The sequence below is a fragment of the Ischnura elegans genome, chromosome 1 (genome assembly GCF_921293095.1).
Source record: "Ischnura elegans chromosome 1, ioIscEleg1.1, whole genome shotgun sequence".
Classification (NCBI taxonomy): domain Eukaryota; kingdom Metazoa; phylum Arthropoda; class Insecta; order Odonata; family Coenagrionidae; genus Ischnura; species Ischnura elegans.
The window spans coordinates 49,886,919-49,904,957 of NC_060246.1; the positions used below are offsets into that span (position 1 = coordinate 49,886,919).

At 35.9% G+C, this 18,039-nt stretch overlaps 1 protein-coding gene across 1 annotated transcript in view; it reads left to right on the forward strand.

Moving 5' to 3' along the window:
* LOC124159790 (vacuolar protein sorting-associated protein 13) overlaps window positions 1-18,039 on the forward strand; it is a 295,602-nt gene that overhangs the window by 51,433 nt on the left and 226,130 nt on the right. Inside the window, exons 11-14 of the mRNA XM_046535708.1 lie at window positions 6,126-6,404; window positions 6,475-6,627; window positions 8,939-9,113; window positions 16,518-16,698. Of these exons, the coding sequence (XP_046391664.1) occupies window positions 6,126-6,404; window positions 6,475-6,627; window positions 8,939-9,113; window positions 16,518-16,698 (788 nt within the window). The remainder of the gene's footprint in view (window positions 1-6,125; window positions 6,405-6,474; window positions 6,628-8,938; window positions 9,114-16,517; window positions 16,699-18,039) is intronic.

Genomic DNA, 18,039 nt, shown 5'->3' on the forward strand with positions numbered 1-18,039 from the left:
AAGTTACAATTAATGAGTGGTGCTATAAATCTTTATTGTTACAGTCCCAGTCAAAGGTATATTTTCTCAGAATATTTGGTTTCTCCCTGATAGCAATTCCAATTCATCTTCTTATCTCGTGAGAACTACCAAAGATGGACTGAAAATAATTGAAGAAAATCCGGTGGAAAAGAGCTTGTATTTTGCAAAATGCCTCAGATTGTCAGCTAGCACTTGGCAGCAGAAGTGGGGGTAAAGCGATGTTAGTTGAATTAATTATATGCCCAATTGTTTCCATAAAATTAAAACATTCATTAATCAGCTAAATTCCTGTTCGAATCATTTAAAGGAAATCAAAATTACTCCCCAAAATCTTGTGTTGGCTGCTGCATAGGCAACCGAGTCAAACATTCCAGCATTCATCATTTAGTATTCGAGGTATTCGAAATTCGAGGTATTCGAATATTCGAGCAATGATTTAATATTCGAATTCGATATTCGAATTCGATAAATCTGCTATTCGACCCATCTCTATAGAAAACCATAAGGTGGAAATACAAAGACTGTACCTTGATGTCCTTGGATTCAAGCAAAATGAAGTGGCCTCCCACTCTTGAAGTGGGAGCTATAGGATTATGATTAGAGAGGCTTCTGCGGTGAGGTAATTGGTGATTGTTTTTTGGGTTCATTCCACATTGACTCATATTTTGCGGACTACAGTTTCGGGCGCGTTCCAGCTCCCGTCTTTCGGGATCAGTCCTCTAGAATGATAGAATTCAAGAAGTTAGATCTATGGGATTTCAAAAATAAACACATAGTTTTAAGTTTCACAGCCTGATTTTAGATAATCTTAAACTTAGCAAGGACTGGATAATGATCTGATATATGAGAGTTGATAACAGTAGTAGTTATTAGATTGGAATTAATAAAGGAAATAACATAATTTTGTAGTGTTTAAGAGTGATACGTACATCGAGTTGGTGAGGATACATGGTTAAAAATATTATAGGAACCTAAGAGGTTTACAACTCATCTCTTGATATTATTAGGAAGCATATCACATTTGAAGTCGCCAGTAATTATAATCTTTGGAGACACAAAAGATAGGAAAAGTAAATCTAGCATACTGCCAAGCTTACTTAAAAACAGCTGAAAGTTACCTAGCAGAGATTGATAAACAGAGAATATATGTAAGGATAGTTACCCATAGTTACACTGGAAATTGCAGACTCAAAGACACATTCAGTATTAAAGTGGTCAAAGGTCCAAGGATAATTATGACAGGCAATATCTTTTTTTGCTAAAATTAAAACTCCACCATTCTTGCACCGGAACCAAAAAAAAATATTTGACGACAGAAAAGCCTGGTATACTGAGTGCCGAAATCTCTTCCCCCGACAGTGAGTACTCGCATAAGAATAAGATCTTAGTCATGCTATACTAAAAGAACTTCTACATCTGGAAGCTTAATCCTAAAACACTGGATTTTAATTGTGTATGCTACACCGACAAGTTAGAGTGATCTTTCATGCCTTAATTTCCATCTACTTTTTTATTTTCTTCGTAGTAGCTTCTAACTTTTAAATATATGAGAAAGTTATAGCTTGAAAGCCTAAATTAAGTTCAATATCCAATGTGCATCAGCAGACATAAGTTCGACATCCTGAACTTTCCTAAAGAATCTAGGTTAGAAGAGGATGACTAATTCTGGGTTTCCTTGCTTGAGACTTCAGTTTTTTGTCTGTGGTCGCAAACCTATGTTTACAGTAGAGATGAGTCGAATGGCAGATTTCTCGAACTTGAATATCAAATTCGAATATCAAATGATTGCTCGAATATTCGAAGACCTCGAATTTCGAATACCTGGAATACTAGAATTGCGCAAAACCTATTAAACGTACGTTTCTTCTTCTATTTCACTTGATGAATGCATGAATGAAAAGGCACACAGTGAAACCGTGAACTATTGTTTTTCAAGGTGATGGACGAAAAAAATGATTATGACGAGAATGTTTTACTAGGTTGCCTATGCAGCAGGAAACCCAAGATTTTGGCGAGTGATTTCCTTTAACCAAAATATCTTTCAAATATCCCAAGGGGACACACCACCTTGCAAAAAAATGATTGCATGCCGTCTCAGCATTTATACTGAGCAGATCGTAGCACAACGATGTATTTCTGTCTGATGTATACATTCATATCTACCAAACGCCATTTCAGTAGCACGCCCGTCTGATACTCGGCTTCATCCAACTTCTTATTTTAAATAGGTAGCCTATTTTACCCCCACTCCTAATGTCAAGTGCTAGTGGACAATCCGAGTCGTTTTGCAAAATACATGAGCTTCTCCACTGGATTTTCTTCTTCTTCAATAATTTTCAGCCCATCTTTGGAAGTTCTCACGAGAAAATATCCCTACGTCTGTGACTGTGACAATGGAGATTTATAGCACGACTCATAAATTGTAACTTGATATTTGTTTTCGGAAAAAAATACCCCATCAACTTCCGAGTTCAGCTGCGAGGATATCGAGTTTCGGCAGAATACTAAGAGTCCATCGTATTTTGACATTTATTTCCTTGCGTAAAATGCTGAAATAAAGTCAGAAAAGCGTCGTGTTTGGTCTTATTCTTTTTTAAATTACGGGCACATTACTAATATTTCAATCCAATAAAGGTGTAATATCAATTGCCGAAAGTCATTGTTAGACACCTATTGGGCTAACAGATGACTCATGCAGCAGTTGACCTCCAGAAATGGGGAACTTCAAAGCAGGTAGGCAGAAAAGGTCAGCGGGGGAGAAAGAGGGAAAGGTTAAACACGATTCTGTTATTCTCCTGTAACTTGATATTTTCTTTTGAAGCTTTTGATTTATGGTCTTTGTAATATGAACCCTGCGCGAGCTGGGGCCTTTTGTTTTATTTCGGAGAGGAGGGGTCGAGGGCTGATGGATAGAGGGGGTAGCAGATTTTGGGAATTGTGCTACGTAGTTACTATCCCATGGCACTGAGGTTCTGCTGATGGGGGAAACCGGGGATTTTCAGATTTTTTCACCCGATCATTTTCGGTTCCCCATGTCGAACTCTTTTCACTGATCTAATCCGCGAATTTGAAGTAGATTGTCAACTTACTTTAATCGGTGCTGCATGCACTAAACGACTAGAGTTCTTTACAATTTTCCGAGTCAACTACCAACGACGTGCGTGCATTAGTGTATGGCGCAAAATTCAAAGTATTTGAGGTATTCGAGAATTTACCTTTAGCATAATTATTCGAGATCTCGAATATTGAATACATTCTAGTATTCGATGTATTCGAGTATTTGTGGATACTATTCGCACATCTCTAGTTTATAGGTCATGTCAACTTGTTTATGGGGAAATTTTGAAATGATTTCATACATTAAAATCCAAATAATAATAATAATAATAATAATAGTTTTATTAGCCAAAAGAACCAATACAAGTAAGTAAATGGTATAGGCTTCGTCAAGTATAATACATAATTGGTATTTTAGATAATGTTCACTCAAAAAAACAAAGACATCTTCCTAAAATAAAAAAGTTACATTACAAATTTCAAGCACACAATAGTGAAAGCTGAACAACAGCCATGTATACTTCAACACTTACTTCACAGCACAAAACCTTAAGCACAGGTATACAATTCTCATTTAATAGGTTAACACATCAAACTACATACTTTCTTTACAATAGTTAATAAATTCATCAACACTATACAATGCCTTTCCAGTCAGGTATCTTTTCAGATTTACTTTAAAATTATTTACAGAAGACAAACTTCTCAATTCTTCTGGTAAAAGGTTATATAGTTTTGTACCCTTATGTAGAGGACCATTACTACTCCTTTTTGTTTTCCTGGGTAGCACATGTAAACAGTCTTTGGTTCTGGTCATATGTGAATGGAAGTCAGCATTTTTTGGGAGAGAATTTATACGTTTTTTTATGAATAGCATTAAGTTCAGAATATAAATGGATGTTAGAGTTAAAATTTTGTGTGCCTCAAAGTGAGGTCGACAGGATTCTCTATATTTTAGGTTTAGCATAATTCTTACAGCTTTCTTTTGCATAGTGAATACCTCAGTGCTATTGCAACTGTCACCCCAGAAAATAATGCCATAAGAGATTAAGGATTGAAAATTAGCATAGTACACATATTTTAAAACACTCAAAGAAACACTTGATCGTAAATAGCGCAGTTGATACATAATATGTGACAGTTTGGTGGTTAAGATTTCGACATGTCTAGACCACTTCAAGGATTTGTCTAGTGTGATTCCAAGGAAAGAAATATTATTTACATAAGTTATTTCAGAGTTGAATAGTTCCACTGTTGGTGGCGATTTACAATTTAAGTTCATACATACAGTTTTTTCTAGGTTAACTGCCAACATACTATTTTTTAGCCACATTTGAATACTTTGAACTGTAGAGTTTACCTTAATCTGTAATTCTTGCGAATTTGGGGCTTGCAACAATATACTAGTGTCATCAGCGAATAAGATTGTTTTTGCTTCCTGGAGATATTCAGGAAGGTCGTTAATATACAAAGTGAACAATAACGGCCCTAGGATTGACCCTTGGGGTACACCATATTTGACTTCTTTCATAGTAGAGGAGCAATTATTTATATATTTTGTGTTTGAGTCCAAGTAAGAAATTTGGACAATTTGGTGTCTGTTTGTTAGGTAAGAATTTAACCAAGAATAAGCTACTCCTGTAATACCATAATTTGAGAGGCATTTCAACAATATGTCGTGGTTTACAGTATCAAATGCTTTTCTGAGATCAATGAACAACCCCACAGTTTGGTTATTTTTGTCGAGAGCATCAGTTGCATCATTTAGAAATTCAAACAAAGCATCAGTTGTTGACTTATTTTGTCGGAAGCCAAATTGGTATTTGGATAAACTTGCATTTTTATCTAAAAAACTTAAAAGTCGATTGTACATGACTTTTTCGAAAATCTTTGAAAAACCTGAAAGTAAACTTATGGGTCTGTAGTTATTACAATCCTTTTTGTCTCCTTTTTTAAAGAGGGGGTAGACTTTGCAAATCTTTAGCTGCTGAGGGAAAATACCTTCTGATATTGATAAATTACACAAATAGGTGAGTGGGTTTACGATGAACGGGATAGAGTATTTAATAATCTTATCCGGGATGCCATCAAAGCCCGATGACATTTTGTTATGGAGGGAGAGGCCAATTTGTAAAATTTCCCTTGGAGTGGCTGGGTAAATAAAAGGTGCATTCTTATTTTTAGATGCTGGTTGCTTGTAATGCTGGATCAATTTGGATAAATTTTTTATGGATGTATTTTATGAAGAAAATTTGAGAAGTACTGAATTTTAATGCATATAGAAGATAAAATATTCTAATGCATACTTCAAAACTTTTGTTTGCATAGATTATTAAATTGAAATATCCATTAATTAGTATTGGTGTGCATAATAAAGAAATGTTTAAACTAGGATTGGATGGACAAAGGTATAAGGTAGATGCTGATATTCCTGGTATTAGTGGCATGTTTATGGTAAAATTTAAGTGATAACAAATTAGATACCTACTATCAATTCAAAATTCATTACTGTTTTGGTCAATTAAATGAAGCATTGAGTCCCATCACTAGAGTGCTTTGATACCTAAAGTCACCTGTGATTTGCTCAATGTAAGTTGGGTAGAATTCTTTTCTTTCATTCAACAAATAATAATTTTTTCAAATTCCTTCAAAAAATAGTCGTATACTATTGCTTTTGAGCGAATGGCTTTTTTGATTTAAAATTTAGCACTTAATAAGATATTTATACAAAAGTGCACTATAACATTTTGTTTATTTGCCTAACAAATGTGAGAATTATTTTTTATATTAATTCAGTCGTTATAAATCTCCCATTGTAACTTTCATTAAGTCTTATTACATTTCTTCAGTACTTCATTTATCACTTCTATTTTCTGGTCACATCATGAGGGAAAAGAGGGTAATGAGTTCAAATCTTTAGTAAAGTATTGCAAATCGATATATTTCTTGTCATGTCACCTATGTGATTCAGTATTATAATTAAATTAACAAATTAAAGATTTTTGCTATTTTTTTGTGGTAAGAGATCTCTTTCAATTAATTTACAGAGTGATTGCTGGTATGCGGCTTTTGGAAGTAGCTGGGCGACCTCAACCTGGAAGCGAAGGGATAAGTCCTCTGCTTGTGGCTAGTGATGTTTCCAAGTCAGTCTCTTCAGATTCCAGTTTTGAACTCCTCCATATCCTGTTTGAAACAGAACCATTGGATGGAGAATGTGATCAGCGCCTAATCTTACAAGCTGCACCTTTGCAAATCGTCTATGATGCACTGACTATTGATTCAGTTATGGCAGTATTTAGTCCTCCTGAGGGTGTTGCTGCTGAAAAGTAAGCTTTTGGTGTTTTTCTTTGATTGTAAGCAACAACATCTGGCTCATTCAACCGTTGCATTTTTCAGGTTGAAAGCAGCAGCAATGTCTGGTTTAGATGATATTAAGGAGAGGTCTGCTACGGGGATGCAGTATGCAATTGATCAACATAAGAAGCTTGATCTTTCAATAAATATTATGTCTTCAAGAATTCTTATTCCACAAAAAGGAACCCTAACCAAGTCAGTACTTCAGGCAGCATATTTATATGTAATACAACAAAAAATATTGAATAGCATGCATTTATGCGTAGTGCCATCTGGTAGTGTAAAATCACAGCCTCTTGGAGAGCTATTGCAAATAGTGCCCTCTGGTCAGGCCCAAGTGGTTTGTTCTTTTAACAAGGACTGTACCTTCTACCTTTTCATTGAATCAACCTTCTATTTTAACATTTAGTTGGTGCTACTTATTGTCACGTTTTGTCTCAATTTTAGGTAAAGATGATATTATGTAATCATGTTTTTGTTTAAAAAGTGTCATTTGACACTTTACCTTCCTCAAAATCTGTTTTTACCCTCACCATAGTCATTAAATACTAATGCACAGCTTCTGAATTAAACTTTGAGTTCTAAGTACTGCTAAAACCCATGATTCTTTTGTTTAATCATTGGTGGTAATAGTTGCTATCATCATGTCAAGAAGATTTATTGTGAATTGAGAAAGGAGAACCCTTTTCGAATGTGGATTTGATTCACTTTGTATGTCATCAAAATTCTTTTCATGTCATTTTATCTTTAGGGCAGAATCCCATACTCCCATGCCTTGCTTAGTGCAATTTCGATGTAACGCAAATTTGTTCCTTGGGGAAACAGAGCAACACAGGGTAGTCTAATCAAATAACTTTAACGCTCTCATGATAAAACATGAATTTGCAGTAAGTACACATGAAATTGCTTTCATTTTATGCATATAAATGGTATTGCTTCCCTTATTAAATGTTTACATATTTATCAAAATCCATTGCCGTGCAATGACCAAAAGCGTTGCTTATCATGCGGTCCAGATAGCTGGCCTGCTGAAGTAATTTATCTTGTCTCCTCAACAGAATAACATTAGTTGATTAATCAAGCGTGGTACTAGTGGAAATGAGTTTTTTGAAATCAATACGGTTTGAGATGTAATTTTTGCCCTCATAGCTTATTGGGCGAATTGACTTTCACGTGGAGAATCCACGCCATCTACGCTAAAGCCTTCAAGGTCATCGGTGTTCACGGGGGAGAAATGGATTGGTGGCCGAATTGTGTATGAATAGCATCAACTCGTAAAAGGGTCCGCTAGAGAGTCTCAAACACAATGGCTTCATTCCCTCCCAGCAGTCTTAGGCCCTCTGGGTCTCAGGAAATATAGTGCAGGAATAGATGGTGATTTCGATAGAGCCATACAGAGTAAAAAATCAAGAGAACAATGGCAAAAAATAGGAATACGGGTAGAAAAATCAAGAAGTTATTAAAAACAAACATAAACCTAATAGAGAAATTGAAAGAGGTCAATTGCTTTCAAAATGGAGAGCATCAAAGCGATATTGTGCGGAAGTTTAAACTCATGATGCCTTATTCTGAATAAAGACGAAGTTAAAACATCAGTGACCTCAGCCGCACCAACTTCAACCAACATACGGAAAGTTATTTGTGAATCTGTACAAAAAGACAAGGGTAGTAATCGCTCCGAGACACTTAGTGAAAGCTCCGGTTGGTTCCAGAATTTTAAACAGCAAGCAGGTATTTTCAGTGCGGCGATATTAGGTGAATCTGCAAGTGTTGATAGCGCAGTCACCGCAACATTTTCTGATGAACTCCCAAGCTGTGATTGAAAGTGGCTCCTTTCCCCCTCATCTATTTTTTAGTGTTGAGGAGACAATATTGTTTTGGAAAAGAATGCATTCTCTTTCATTCATTTTCAGGGAAGGAAAACCTCGGTCAGGTTTCAAGGCATTTAAAGACTTTCACTTCAAATTAAAATGATTTATCATTCATAAACTCCGCTAGCTATGAAATGGTATTCTAAGTAGCATTTGCCTATCAGTTCAATGAGCGACAAAAAAGCCTGGGTGACACAATAATTGTTTTTATACTGATTTGAAAAATTGTCAACTGCTGGCAATGCATTATGAATCCCTGAGATAGCAGATGTTAGCCCACCCGCACGACGCGGGGGAATTTGAAAGGCACATACGAATTTTTTTAAACGTTAATTAAAGTCTTTGAATGCGTGCCTAATATCTTTAAAGATATTTTGAAGTATAAACATTTTTATAAATAAGGTTTTTTAAGGCTATTTATAGGAATATATGTGGTTTATGGGAAATTCGATACTCAACACCTATGCTACCAGGAACGCATCCCTATCTTCCCAATTTAAAAATGTTCTCATATAATGCAAATTCATATTGCGTAAAGACCCCAAGGATCCCTTGCACCAAGCAAGGTATGGGTGTAATTGTCTTCGAGGGAAAACCTTTAGTATGATGAAAATCATTTTATATTGATTTTTCAGGGACTGTGCTCTTTTGGTGATTATCCTTGGAAAAGTTTGTTTCAAAACTGTGCCTCAGAAGAGGAGGATCACTGTAACCGAATTATGGCGGACGGGTGCTAATGAAAAAGAAATTTTTGAGCAAATGATGATGTACTCTTACGACATTTTCAACTTTGAGCTTAGCAATATGCAGGTGAGTATATTGTAACAAGTTGAAACTTCTTGCAGGTACAACTCCTAATCATACGGCTTGTGTTTGTGAACTTTTGAATGGTCTATAATAAATTATGCTTATTCATTCTTTTTATGCCTTGATTGCTTAAAATCAAGATGTAAAAGATGAAAAAAAGTCCATGAAAAAGTAGAAGTTTTCGAAGATTATCAGGCATGATCACTAGGAGTACTACTGTAGATCACTAAAGAGCTGGGTGGTGTGCTCAACTCTGGTGGTTCAAATTCCGATCTGTCGTAATAACTGTAACTTTTTGACATGTGGTGGGCAAAGTTATTGGAATTGTATTTTATTATTATACTTAAAAGTTTCCACCACTCTGATTGAACCAGTTGTATAAAAAATTAATTAGAATAACTCTGATCAGTGTCAAACACACACACCTGGTCTCAAAATAATGGGAAGTTATTGGAAAAGCCTGATGAAATTTCATTGATAAGTTATTAGAGATTTGTTTATACTATTTGTTGGATTGACCAAAGCTTATATTAGCATGTGTAAAAATAAACTTTTGGATATCATTAAAAAACTTTATGTATATCCACAGGAAAAGATGAATGATATGAAAATGTTTGTAAATAATTGTTTGCAAGTTTCAGGTTAGTACTCGAACAAATGGAAAACGCGTTCTTTCCTCCTCTTTGACAGTATACACGAGTCATTCACGTTTACGAATAATTTTCTCGTGGCAGTGAGCTTTGATCTGGCTCCTAAGAGAATTTACTGGAGTAAACAAAGAATTTACTGGATTGGTCAGGTAGTGTACTGGCCTTCCACGTCCAAATCTCGTTAAATAATTTGAGTGCATTTCGAAATTCAATCCCTGCGTGTAATGTGGATTAAACCAGTAGTGCAGTACACCATCTGTCGGATGGGACGTTAAACTGTTGTCCCCTTGGCGCCATTCGTTAAGCATCTGTCGGATGGGACGTTAAACTGTTGTCCCCTTGGCGCCATTCGTTAAGAATTGCACAATGCGGACGCCGGGTTTCTGTCCACTTTTCATCCTGTTACCTTTCCCAAGCTGATCCACTTCCGTTTCCCAATGAAAGCATAATCCGTCGATAGGGTGGATTTCCCTCCCAATTAATAATTTAAATGTCATTATTCTGTCCCCACCCCTACAGAAGACAATTTACACTCGCAATAGGGAAGTACACTAGTATTTCAAATGCACCAAACACATTTTTTTAATTAGAGGTCAGAATAACATAATGTCATAAAACCACAGTTTAAATCCTAATAGTGTATATTTGATTCGAGATGACCGTCCGAAATATGGAAAAATTCAAAGGCCGCTAAAACGGGTGTCCATGTTGAATATTGGCCGTGACGTCACAAGGCAGTAGCAGAAGGCAGCTTCTACGCCGTTTAGTTCTACCATTATTCTTGCATGGAAAAATTACTGAATTTGAGGATATCCATTTTTGCTGTCATAATATACCTTCAAAATATATATTTGGCTGCTTCTCTTTTGAGTACATGACTTCATCATTGCGTAATATATTAATATTCATTTACATGTCAACTTCAAGTTTGGAAAGAGTAGTGCAAATAACACATTGAATCTTTAATAAATAGATGATGGTATTTATTTTTCGCTGAGTATATTTTGGCACAATGCCGTTTATCATGCCAAAACATTTTTTTGCAAGAACTGAGTCAAACTAATAGACCTATTTTAAACATTTGCTGCAAGACTTAATCGTTGCGTATGTATTTACGCCAGCCGGAATGTTCGCCCTTTGAAAATAGAATCATGGGATGTTAATCTTATTTCCGTGCTGGCTGGTTGTTGCAGTGGTTTGCTGTCCAGGATGGGTTCAAGAAAAGTAAATCTTGGTCGGGAGAAGGAAAATTAGAACGATTTACCAAATTTCGATGTATTTATGATCACTGAATTTTTGAAAAAGGAGGACAGAATCAACGCTCCTGAAATTCGAGGCGTTAAGGCTAAGTAGTGAGTGGTTTTGTATCAACACCTTATCCTATGTAATTTCGTAGATATTGCCACAATATTAAGTTATTCCAGACTTATTATTAATATTAACCCACTCTTATGTATGTTTACTGCAATACCAGGGAGTCTTACGGTGACAATGCGATTGGTTACGCACAAATCTGAAGGGACATTTTAAATAACATTTATGCTCAAGGATCAGATCCTTTATCACAATTTTTCTGTGGTGTTCTCTATCGATGACTTGGTTGGAGTTTCCTAGCTCTCATCCTGTCACTTGGCAGTCGAATAACCTGGGAATTCTTCCAACTTTGGCCCTGAGCTTAATATTACCTCCCATCAATTTGTATTGCCCAAAATTTTTTCGAAGTCTTCTTCCATCTGCAGACGAAAACAAATTGGTTATTTTGAAAGACAATGGATTTTGGAATTAACTTTTTTTGTACAAACATGTAAGAAAATTCAAGAAGGGTATAATTCTTTAACCAAACTACTTCCAGTTTACACATTACATAGGTCTACGCAGAAGATGCTATATTTTGACTCAACACACTTTCTGATATGAATGAGGTACCTATTGAGTAAATCATTATAATATAAATATCAATTAGATCTTACAATACCTTAAAATGATCTTCAAAACAGAATATGATCGATAGGTAAGAGTCAGGAGCAGCCTTGAACCATTTATTCCGTATGGCTTGTGCTTTAAGCACGGTAATGAATATCTTCTCCAGGCTTTCGTTTCGACGTTGAGATGCAATTTGGAATAAAAAATCATTTACAATTCTTTTTTGAATTCATGTTTTCCGTACTCGATGACATTTTTAGGAAGCAAACTCCACCGATTCCCGGAAACTCTCGTCATGCTAAAGAAGGCGACAGAATACCACGATACTCCTCTGCGTGCTCTGCCTTGTGATGTCACATCTCAATCAAGATGGAGGCACTGTGTTTCAGCGCAACATGAAATTTTCCATCTTTCAAAATGTTTTAAAGTGCATACCCCAGATGCAGGAAATAAAAGCGGCTTTACTAATATTTCTTTTTTAAGCTAAACTTTCAAATTCAGCAATAAAAAAAAATTAGTGCACTTTCCTTGACCCTAATATATCTAGAGAGAACAAATAAATACAAAATCGCCCTTGGAAAGGTATATAGCCCTTGCTTCATTTCCTACCCTTTTCAGTTATTATTATTATTGAAAAACTTAATTTAAAATATTTTCATTGAGGTAATGAAGATAAGAAAACAGTCTTTAAAAATGTAAACAATAAAATCCTTGAAAAATAAAATTAAATAATTTCCGCGAGTGAGGAACGAACACGCCATCCTCACTTCAGCAGTCAACCACCGTAACCACTGGGCCACTGCTTTCTTGGAGAAAGTGGCAGGAAATATCGTATACATATATACCGTAGATTCATTTTTCACGATTTTTAATTGCTTTTTTCTCGAAAAATTTTGAGAGGTGCATCGTCTTGCTTTGGTATGTTGAATTAATATCCATGATCTACCGAATCAGAAAATTTGAGCTCAATCGGCCACCCGAAGGTCGTGTATTCCCCTTGAAGGACACTTTCATAACAATTTTCAGGAGAGAGCTAAAAAAATTGGGAAGGAAATAAAGCAATGAGTGGTTTATATATTTTGTAAATTATTATATAGGTACATTATCTTAAAAGCATTTTCATGCAGAATATTACTATAAACTTGATTCCATTTTTACTCATTTTTCAGTGCCTTTGATGAATTAAAAAAACTTTATTCCATGTATAAGAGTGACATGTTGCTGACTGCAGCAAGTCTAAAATTATATTCCCCAAAAATCCTCATCATTGCATCATTATAGACAAGTGAAATAAAGAGGCAGTAGAAGATCCTTAATCTGTAATTCTATATTCACTACGGAATATCTATTTAACAGAAGGTTATCTGGAATTTTGCCAACTTAATGTATTGTGTTGGCTCAGAGAATGAGGGCGAATTGAGCTGTTAAAAATCCTCACATTTTGCACATATTGGATTCCGAAATCATCCAAAATAGGAGTATCTTATTTTGAGTATGCATACAAGTCAAAGGTTATCGATGGTAACACCAGATTTATCGTCATATATCCACCGCCTCATGCAGGTCGAATGGAGCCAGGAGAAGTTCCTTATTCAGCGTGCTGATCACCTTGTTTCTCGCCAGTTATTAATAAAACATGGTTGAACCTTGAGAAACAATTAGCTAACTCTGCACAGTGAAAAGATTTAATCTTCAACAGAACTTGAGCTAATATGAAAAATTGTCACTACCTCTGGAGTTTGGCAATTTCGTCAGAGTTACGATGTCAAAGTCAATTCCTGCTGGATTTTCATATTTTTCCGTGCTCATCAATTTTACCATAATTATCCAATGTTTTTTCAAAACTCTGATTGCCATTCTCTTTTGTTGTATAAATAGTAGCAGATCTTTGAATCGACATTGATTGCAGCCATGTGCATGTCGGGAATGGGCTCCGAGACATCTAAATATTAGGGATAGTCGGATTAGATACCTCGGATCCATATATCCATGGATATTCCCCTTCATCGGATACATCAGATCCAAATTTGCGGAAGACATCGGATCTGGATCCGAAATTTTAAATAATAGCTTCAGTGAATGCAAATGTTCTGATTCTCTCTTCAAATGCGCCATCGCGTGTGATTCTTTTCCTACTCATGAACCATTTTGTTTGAAAGCTCTTGTAGAGGTTACGTAGGAGAATTTCAGCTATGGAAAATAAAAAAGGCAAAATACGACTCCCACTTAGTGTGACTCTTCCCAATAGATTGAACAACCATCGGGGAAATTTCAGCATCGTAGGATAATAACCACGTCAAAAGTAACTACATCGCAGATTTCAGAAAACCACCCTCGGCCGTCCTTCGGCCCGTGGCTCCATTTTGTTTGTTTCCGAAATCACACAGACCTTAAATCATTGTCTTCTAAGGGAAATATCAAATTACACTAGAACAATGGAAGCGTGTTTCATGCCTACCCCGTTTCACCAACTGACCTTTTTTAGCCTACCTGCTTCAATTCTCCATTGCTTGAAATATGCATGGAGCGCGCTCCTTCCCCTCTACCTCTCCTCTTCACGCTTCTGCTGCCCACCACTTCCTCATGCTGAGCGGTCAAGCACCTCGTCGCACATGACATTAATGCTGTTTTAAAAACTGTTAATAGTGTTGCTGATTGCGCAGTTGCAATTTAATATAATGATATACTGATAAAAATGTCTTTGATTGTGTAGAAACATTTCTATTGAGATAAGGAGTACCAATATATGCCATGTGCATGCACTGTGGTGTGAAATTATCGTGAGGAAGTGCTAAATCCACATCACCATACTGAAGCATTTTCAGGTGAAACACAAGATGGTATGCGATGAGAAAGTGACAAAATTCGGGGGAAACGTGTGTGAGGAAAATTTATATTCAGTCGATGGCGGTGAGGTAGCCAGGAATTTCGTAAGGGGGAGCCCTAAACCAGGGGGGAAAATTTTTAAACGATAGGGTACTAAGTAGAGGGTTTCAAACTAATTTTAACAACCTTCTTAATAAAAAAAACTTCATTTTTCAAAGGAAATCTATTGTAAATTCATGATTTTTCAATATTTTGTTTCCTTTTATGGAGGAAAGTATTTTTGTTTTTATATTTCAGGGGGTCCAGACCCCCTGGACTTCCCCCTCTCGCTACGCCACTGGTCAGCGGTTCATCTGAAGATTTTTCTTATTCTCATTTCCAAACCCAAGTGTAACAGTTTAGGTCCTGAGCATGTAAAGATATTTAAAAAAAACAACTTGAAAGCCTATAAAAATGATTTTTAATTTATAAAAACATTAATATGTGTATGAAAATCTAACTAGCATTCCTTTGATTGTATGTACACAGAATAAACTTGAATAATTACTTTGTTTAATAGCAGGAAGTTGAAAATGCATTTGAACCAAAAATATCCGATCCAAAAGATCCGGCTCCGAAAATCAAGGATCTGATCCGAATCCGGATCCGAAAAAAATCCTGGATCCGTCCATCCCTACTAATACCATGTAAATTGATGATTTTCCCCAGAGAAAGAATGCTCTCACCCACCATCATTCAGGGAAAACTCTCCCTCGGTTCTTTTACAGTTCATCCATAGAAACTGACATTGGAATGGATTATAGAAAGAATCTTAGGGTAAACTGCACAAATAATATTGGGCCTCCTCTTTTGAAGGGAAAATAGCGGATTGAATAAATATTGATCTAACAATGCACTCCCTGTAGAGGTCAGAGATGAAAGTTGAAGGGTGCCATCGATGGTTCCAAAGGTGGCATTGTAAGCCATCGATGAAAAACATTCCCAGAAAACCATCATAGTAGTGCCCTCGGAGAATAACTCATCGAAGTCAAGTTCAAGAAGTGATAGATAAGGTCATTACAGGTTATTAAGGGATGACTTAACTCCATTAGATCAAATTTGAAACAAAAAGTGTTGGAATAAGAAGGGGAGTGAAACATCACGTGAAGACAAATGACCCACCCGACTTGCAAGTTGAAGGTCCCAATGCCACATTTGAGAAAAGAGAATGCTGATGAAGAAGCATACCCGGGTAAATTCAATCGACTCTTGCTAAAATTTCATGAGAATTTTCTTGTTGTTGAACAGAAATTCAAAGATTTTGATAATCATTTGAATAAACCATAATGAATAAACATTAAATCGGGCAAAAATATCTTGTGCAGGACAATTTTTTATGACGTTAAATGCGAAAACACTTAATGGGGATAATTTTTACATTGCTCGCATAGGGAATGAGTCGGGACCCCAAAAATTAAACACTAAATGCGGAAAAACATTGCATGCTAAAAACCTTAAATCCAGATCCGACTGTATCAAGCTGTAAATAATGCTCCTCCTAATAAAGTCCTTGTAATATGATCCCTGTGCCAGCTGGGAAATTTTTTTTTGTAAGATTCAAACTATGTGCCTGTCGTTTTTAGCCATAAATGACACATTGTGTATATTTTGTCTCATTTTCGTCAAACGATGGATGCAGGAAAATTATATGTTGGGTCCACGATCAATTTGGGAAAACGTTACTTCGGGGAATGTTCGATGTGGTAAAAAATTACATTGTTTGTATAGAACTTTAACTTGGACCAGGAATGGTGAACGATCAATGCGGGATTGATAGATCAGGGTTCCACTATATATTCATGAATCTTGGAAAACTTCCAAAATACGACTTCCAGTAACACACATACATTTATTCATGGATGGGTTTTGAAACTTCTATCATATGCTTTGGTATAATATATTTATTGTAATTTATTTGCACAAAATGAATTTGAGAATTTTCTGAATAGATGGATTTATTCAATTTTAGGTTCTAATGGCACGTGAAGAAGAAGACTGGGAGAGTGTTTTGGGAGGCCATTCATCTCTTCATCTGCTACATCCCTTGACCTTGGGTGTGCAGATTTCTTTGTGCCTAATATCTGATGATCCAAGACTACCTCAGGTGAAAGTGAATGCAAGATTACCAGCATTTCATATTAGAATCACTGGTAAGTATTCACTTTGAAACCTAATGATGACTTAGTTCGGATTTGAAAAATTATCACGTACTCCATTGTAAGGTGATTCTAATTTGAAAGTGATACTGTGGTTGTGCATTTGCTGGATCAGGAAAGTATTTTTGTTACTTGAAGACATGACTCACAGATTTAACCATGGGGTGCAGAAGTTTTTTTGCTATGTTTTCAAAGGAACAAAGAAAAGAAGCATGTCATGTAGTAAAATTTGGTTAATAAAGCGTAGAAAAGCCACAGATGCGTCAAAGCTAATGCATGTGAAAGTGAAAGTCACATAACTTTCCTACGGATCTTATGCTAGGCCCTTATTTTGGCTCATCTTTTCGATATCTTTTTATCTCATTGTATAATCCAGGGGTGTGCAGGCAACTCAAATTTTAGTCTAGATGAGTTGAAGAAAAAAATGGATTCAACTTGACCACTTTTTCAAAACTCTAATGGGAAGTGGTGTTGAAGGTGGTGGAAGGCTGTGCAGAAGCAAATAATCAGATGTTTTATCGCAGGAGAATATTTATGGTCAGGAATTATTGCAAATTTAATTGTTAATTTGCAGTATTTTTCCAAATAAAGCACCCTGGTCTCAAAAAAATTTCTGGGGGAAAACTGAAAGTGATGACTGCTAAAGTGACCCAAAAATTACTGCATATGTATGGAAGGCATAATGCGATATTCTGGCTGTCTTATAGCCATCTTAAAATTCAAGTCCCTACTCAGTGGGATGCTGCGCCCTTTCCATGTCCATTAGCCTAAACCCGTCAACGGATTGGTGGCTGTTTTTTTTTTTTTTAACAAATTTGAGTAATTATAGGTAGCCGCGAAGGATAACCTGTTTGAGGCTACCATCCAAAATAATAATATTTATGCTTTACATATAGTGTAGTTCATTTTGTCTTACCTTGATAATCTATGCAACCAAAGCTTAAGTGCGTACATGAAAAAAAACAACTAAAGTACTATTTATAATTCATTTACAACAATATTTGTTCTACACTTTCTTTAGTGAGAAGCCAAGAATGTACATTTTGCAAAAACTTTTTTAAAGACTTTGAAATAAAACATGACTGTGGTAACAAATTAAAAACCTTTGGTCCTACGTACAAAAAACATCTTTTAAACAAAGTCAAATTTGGTTGTGGTAAGGGCACACTTATTTTACGCAGGGTAAAGGGAGAAGGCAGGGACTGAAATATTTTAGAGTTGCCACTTCTAGCATAAAAACATCGTAGGACCTTATAAATATATAGATGCCTCAACGGAAGCAAACCCAAATGAAGAAAAAGTGGGAAGGATCTTTCAAATCTGTCCTTTTTCAAA